General features: G+C 61.0%; 1 protein-coding gene and 1 long non-coding RNA gene across 2 annotated transcripts; one reads left to right on the top strand and one right to left on the bottom strand.

The window, feature by feature from the left end:
• Positions 1 to 446: 446 nt before the first annotated feature.
• On the bottom strand, positions 447 to 5,650 carry Dhh (desert hedgehog signaling molecule). The gene is made up of 3 exons (XM_055627207.1): positions 4,505 to 5,650; positions 1,405 to 1,666; positions 447 to 1,213 (listed from the first exon to the last, which is right to left on the bottom strand). The coding sequence occupies exons 1-3, from the start codon at positions 4,805 to 4,807 to the stop codon at positions 588 to 590; spliced, it is 1,191 nt and encodes a 396-aa protein (XP_055483182.1). The 5' UTR covers positions 4,808 to 5,650; the 3' UTR covers positions 447 to 587.
• LOC129691177 (uncharacterized) lies at positions 2,723 to 4,556 on the top strand. The gene is made up of 4 exons (XR_008722414.1): positions 2,723 to 3,026; positions 3,102 to 3,254; positions 3,920 to 4,006; positions 4,422 to 4,556. It is a non-coding gene; the product is annotated as an uncharacterized LOC129691177 (long non-coding RNA).
• Positions 5,651 to 6,288: the final 638 nt, after the last annotated feature.

Genomic DNA, 6,288 nt, shown 5'->3' with positions numbered 1-6,288 from the left:
TAGTACCTAAAGGATGTTGCTGATGGGTTGGAACACCCTTTCCAGCAAAGGGGTTTGGAGGATCCTGCTGAGAAAGAAGGGCGAGTTGGAAGAAAAGTGTCCACTCGGGCTAGTCCGGTTCCCTCCTCCTCTTTGGGGGTGAATCACCTGAGTGAAGGTGGTTTCCGATAAGCCTTCCCTTTATTAACGCGCCTGCAGGGAAATGTGAGAGCCAGCGCGAGGCTCAGGCGGGCTGCGTCAGACCGTGTGAACGGCGCCGCGCTCCAGGCCCTCGCTGCGGTGGGCTGGGCAAGCAGATCATCATATCACAAATTATAAATAGAAAATAAAATTATCGGGTGGGACTGAGGCGCTGGGGAAGATGCAAAATAAAAAGTCCTCGTTTAAGGAGCGCCTACCAGCAAACCCAGCTATCAAGCCGGGGCCGCGCCGCTCGGCTAAAGGTTGCGCCCTAGCCAGGTTCCAGCGCAGCCCGCCTTTCTCGCTCCGCAGCCACTCTCCCAGTCAGCGTCCCCCGCGGGTCCCGGCTGGCTCGGCTCGGGCCTTCGCTTCCGTCGGGAGCCCCGAGGGCCCCTGCGCTCGGCCGCTCAGCCCAGGAGCTCCTCCGCCAGGCGGTACAGGAGGCGGGAGTACCAGTGCATGCCGGTGGGCTGGGCGGCGCCCCCGGGCAGCAGCGCCCCGAGCGCGTGCAGCAGGCGCAGGGGCGCGAAGGCGCGGTGCGCCCACTGGTGGCTCTCCAGGACGGCGTAGCAGGAGGCGAGCACGTCGTTGACCAGCAGCGTGCCGTGCGCCGTGAGCGGCGCGAACACGCCCACGGCCTCCTCGCGCGCCACGCGGGCCACCCGCGCCGGCCGGAGCGCGTCGCCGCCGGGCGCCAGCACCGAGTCCCCGGCGCGCAGGCGGCGCGCGAACACCGGGGCGAAGTCGGCGGGCGCGGGCGCGGGGCCGCGGGCGGCGAACACCAGGTGCCAGGGCGTGAGCAGCAGCTTGCGCGGGGGCCGCTCGGTCTCCACGGCCACGAACGAGGCGCGGCGCTGCAGGTCGCGGTCCAGGAAGAGCAGCACCGGCGTGGGCACCACCCGGCCCGCCGCGTCGGCCGCCAGGACCCAGTCCCCGCGGTGCAGCTCCCGCAGCCCCTTCCGCTCGCCGCTCCGCAGGCGCACCGTGGCGTTGCCCGGGAAGCAGCCCCCGGCCCGCACGGCCAGCGAGTTATCTGCAAGGCACACGGGGCGGGGGAGGGTTAGCCCGGGGCGGACCTCGGCGGCCCCCGGGACGGTTCCGTTCCCAGGGACCCGGCCCCACCGTGGCGCCCCTTAGCCCCCCTCAAGGTGGCCTGGGGGCCGCGGACCCGGCCTCCCCGGGAGCCTCTCTGGACGCAGCCCGCGCCGCCTCTCGCTCGCGTACCGGCTTTGACCGACACGTGGACGTGGTTGCGGGACTCGTAGTGGACCCAGTCGAAGCCGGCCTCCACGGCGAGGCGCGCCAGCAGGCCGTACTTGTCGCGGTCGCGGTCCGACGTGGTGACGTCCAGGGCGCGGCCCTCGTAGTGGAGCGAGTCCTGCGCGTGGTGGCCGTCCTCGTCCCAGCCCTCGGTCACGCGCAGGCGCACGCCAGGCCACATGTTCATCACCGCGATGGCCAGCGCGTTCACCCGCTCCTTGCAGCGCTGGGGGGGGGGGGGGGGAAGGGGTCAGGTTTCCCATCGGCCCCACCGGCCCCGCACCGAGCCCGCGCTGGGAGGGGCGAGGCGGAGGGGACCATTGAGGCATCCGAGCATCTTTATCCTCCGGACCCGCTCCCCTCCCTCCGGCCTTCGGGCGCCCTGGGGAAGCCAGGCTCTCGGGAGGGCGGTGCTTCCTCGCCGGGCATGCTTGGAGCAGGAGCCGTGGGGTGAGCCCCTCAAGGACGAGAGCGGGCGAGCTAACTGGTTCCCTCTCGCAGTCGGTGCTTGCCCTCAGCCCCATCTGCCCCAGGACCAGGACCTCTGCGCGAGCAGAGAGAGAACCGCAGTGGAGAAGGAGAGTGGAAGCTGGGCTAGGGAGGGCCTGGCTCCCCAGTGGAGCCCTGTGTGAGCCTGACCCCCGCCCCGGGCCCCAGCTGCCCTCCCTCTCTCTGATTCATCTTTTGTTCGGTTGCCTTCCCTGGCACAGGGCATCGCTTCCTTCCTTCCTTCCTTCCTCCTCCTCCTTTCAGCCCCTAGCATTAACCCGTTGGTGTTCTGGGTGCGCCCCTACAGAGGTGCCCAAGAGGAGCCGCGTGGGATCGGGGCTGCTGGAAAAAGGGCTGGGTGGCGGGGGCTGCCCGGAGCACAATGGCCATTCTCCCGGATGACTTAACTGAGCGAGAATCTCAGGCCGAGGCCGGGAGCGCGTCGGGAGAAGCGGACTCAGCAGCTCCCGCTACAAAGACGCTTTTCAGCCGCCCCGGCTCTGGGAGAGGAAAGGGCAGAGCGCCGCGCCCCACATCCCTGCTCCCGCCCGCCCGCCCGCCGGGTCCCCTCCCCCAGCGAGGCCAGCCTGCCACTGCTGTGTCAATCCTCAGAGCCCCTGTCTCTCCTGTCTCTCTTCCAGAATCAGCCCTGAAAGGCGTGGGAGCAACAGCACCTGAGAATGGACCCCCCCCTTCCCCGCAGGGTGGGAGTGGAGGAAAAGGAGCCACAGCCGCGGGCCTGCAGACCCGGGGGAGGGAGGCCACGGTTATCTTGGCTGCTTCAGTCTGGGAGTTGGAGACCTTGGCGCACTAGAGCCGGGGACACCACTGGCGCAGGAGTACAGACAACTCCTTTTTCTTTTTCTTTCTCCTCGATCTTGGGCTCTACATGATTGCTAGAGGGACATTTCACCTCTTACCCTTCTTTTTCTAGTCAACTTCACCTCTGCAGGGCCGCTGGACAAGTGGTAGTTCTTTCTAACTTTGTGTCATTTTGTCCCCTAAGAAGGCCCTGACCTGCGGGGGCAGTAGCCCAGTACAGAGCCAACTCAATGGAGTCCTTTTGCAGCCTGGGTGTGGGAGATAAGCAAGACTGGGTGTGTGTGTGTGTTGGGGGGCCGGGGGGGGGTTTCCAGGCCTTTTGAGGCTCCTGAGCCTATCCCTTGTTCTAGCCCTCTGTTGCAGGTCTCAGCCAGAGAGAAGAACCACAATGCCCCATGACCTTTCCCAATTTGCTGGAATGAGGATTGGCTTCATTACTAGAGCCAGAAGAAATTCTTGGCTTGGAGCGATTGGTTCTCACCTTTAATCCCAGCAATCAGAAGGTAGAGGCTGGAGGGTTTCTATGAGTTCCAGGCCTGTCAGGGCTACACGGTGTCTTAAATAAATAAATAAATAAATAAATAAATAAATAAATAAATAAATGAAGCAGCTCTTTCTTCCCTGCACAGGTTTTCCTAACAAAGTAACCTGGAAAACTATGGCAGTTAGAGGAAATCCGTACTCCTCCCTCTCCCACTCCTCCCTCACACACACACAATTAGGTGGTGTAATGGAAAGTATATAGGACTCAGAACTGGGAGTCCTGAATTCTAATCTCAGCAACGCTAGCTACTGACTAGCTGTGAGGCCTTAAATGGCTTCTTCCTCCCGGGCCCAGTTCTCAGATAGAACTTGAGGGGTGTGGTGGGGTGGGGAAATGTGTCTTCTGGATTTCCTTTCAGTTCTCACAGCCCAGGGGGGCGCCTCCTCCTCCAAGACCTGATGCAGCTTACTCCTGGCAGCTCCAGGGTCCACCTGTTAGCAGGTGACCGCTAATGGACGTTGGATTTAATTATTTGAGTTAATGCAGCTTAGCAAAGTCATTGTTAATTTTTAGTTATTTAAATCAATACGGAGCTTAGCAAATGTCCTCAAGCCAAGCTGGGTTTCCATGGCTCAGGGACCCTTGATTCTCAGGTGTGTTCATCTGTCCTCTTTTTACTCAAAGTCTGCTGTCTAGAGCCTAGTACAGGTCTGTCCTGGTTGAAGACACCTCTCCCATGCCAAGGACCGTTCCGGACCACCCCATTCTCAGGTAGATGGTCTGATCACCTGACTCCTGCCCATCTCTTTTCCAGCTTCCTTTTTGGCTCACAGAGCTTTTGGACATCAGGCCAAGAGCCAGGCTAAGGGTAAAGCCTTCTGTAGGCTACCTTCCCTAGCCAGCTCCTGGCCCCCAGCTCACCCCAGCCCTTCCTGCCTGGCTCGGTGGCTGACCCCCGGTCCACGCCTCAGCCATTTCCCGTCTCGCCTGCCGCCATCCTCCTTTCCCCGCCCTCCCTCCAGCCTCTCCCAGATTCACTCTCACTAGCCAGTTCCTCCTCCCCCTCCCATCGCAGCCTTTCCCCGTTCGGACACCTCCAAACCACTATCCAGCCAAGCAGGTTGTTTGCTTTCTTGAAGGATATGGTGAAGGAGGTCTCACTTTACTTTACTTTACTTTACTTTAGGGTCTCTGAGGGATGAAGCTCATCTTCCAACTGGTGAGGAGTTGGCGGCGCGCGGAGGAGCAGGTGGGAGAAACTCTCCTTACCTCCGTCATCAGGCGGTCAGCGCCGCTGTTCTCCTCATCCTTGAAGATTATGTCGGGGTTGTAGTTGGGTACGAGGTCCCGGAAGCGCTCGGACCCCCTTGCGACCCTCCCCTCCGCTGGCCCGCTCGCGCCAAGGGTCCGCTCGGGCACACTAGGCACAAACTGCTTGTAGAGCAGAGGCACAAGCTGCTTGCGCACGTAACGCCGCCGGCCGACCGGCCCCCGGCCCGGCCCGCAGCTCTGGACAGACAGTGCCAGCAGTGCCAAACAGCACAGGGGCAACAGGCTGCCCGGCAGAGCCATGGACGCCGTGGGCTAGGGTCGGAAGGGAGCGTTCTGGTCCTCACTCGCTCTCCTGTCACTTGCGCATCTCCGCGGGAGCCGGAGAGCACCACAGCCGGAGAAGCTCCGGAGAGCCTGCTGCGCCCGTGCCTCGCAACACTCGGCAGCCGCTAACTCTGCCTACATGCTCGGGGAACCTGGAACCTGCCACTGATGGGCTACCGTTACAGGGCAGGTGGGTGGAGGGTGAGTGCCAGCGCCGCCAGTCTCGGCTGCCCAGCTCCGGTGCTCTCAGAAACGCCCCGACTCCGCCTTAAGTGGTCCCTGGCCACGCCCCCCGCCCTTCGCCCAGGACTGTCCCGCCCCCTCCCACCCGGGCGGGGGATCTAGCGGTCACCACTGTTCCATGGCTCCGCTGAAGTGTGTCCCATCCTGGAAACCGCGGAGGCACCTGCTTAGGAAATCCTTGGAGCTTTGCAGTCCTGGCTGCCTGGATAAGCATCTTCTACCTCCGAGTCTAAATTAGGAACCAAACCACCTCCCTCTGCTAGTCTTTGCTCTCCCAAAGGCTGCTCTGGCAAGCCATGGCCTTTGCTGTTATCCAGGAAGTCTGAGTTCCAATTTCTGCTCAAGGCCATCCAAGCCCTTTGGGCATACAATCAAAGCCTCCCTTCTCTGTGGTCCTCCTCGGGTCTCCCTGATCTCTGTTCACACTCATCCTGTAACCAAGACTGGATCTCAGAGGACCGTTTTTTCACTGGTGTTTTTATCTCTTCTTGGGAACAGAGTTTGACACTCAGTCCAGCTTGGGACTTAAGTCTCACTGTGTGTGCATGATGTGTGCAGGCACAGGCCACAGCACGCCTGTGGCGGAGGAGCCAGGAGCCCGTTCTCTCCTTCCACTGTGTGTTCTAGGGACTGAACCCAGGTTCATCAGGTTTGTGTGACAAGTGCTTTTATCTGCTGATCCATCCTTTCAAGCCCATGACTTTCCAAGTTTTGTGTCCACTCGGCCTTTGCCAGATACCTAAGGGCCACTGTTGACCCCTTCTCTCCTGTTTTTATTTGTTGCTTTGTCTTTGAGTCTGATGTTGCTCAGGCTTGGTCTCAGACGCACTTCCCAGAGAAGGCTGGCCTTGAATGTCTTCTGCTCTGGCCTCCAGCTTCTCAGCGCTGGCATTACTCATGTGCTACCATGCCAGGTTTATGCGGTGCTGGATCAAAACCAGGGCCCCCAGGGCTGTGAGGGCTCAGGAGTTAGATTCCTAGCACGCACGTGGTGACTACCTTCTGTAACTCCGGCTCCAGGGAGTCCAATAGTGTCCTCTGGCCTCCTCAGGCACCGGCCATGCAATTGGTGGACAGATTTATATACACAAGCAAACACCAACGCCTAGAAAACAAAACCTCAGGGCCAGGTGCGGTGCCGAGTTCAGGGCCCAGCCTGGTCTACAAAGTGAGTTCTAGGACAGCTGGCTACATGACCTGTCTTGAAAAACCAA

This window comes from Psammomys obesus, unplaced genomic scaffold (assembly GCF_907164565.1).
Source record: "Psammomys obesus unplaced genomic scaffold, mPsaObe1.curated_primary_1811, whole genome shotgun sequence".
Lineage (NCBI taxonomy): Eukaryota > Metazoa > Chordata > Mammalia > Rodentia > Muridae > Psammomys > Psammomys obesus.
Note: the sequence above shows the minus strand (reverse complement) of the source record. Positions and strands in the feature narration are given on the sequence as shown.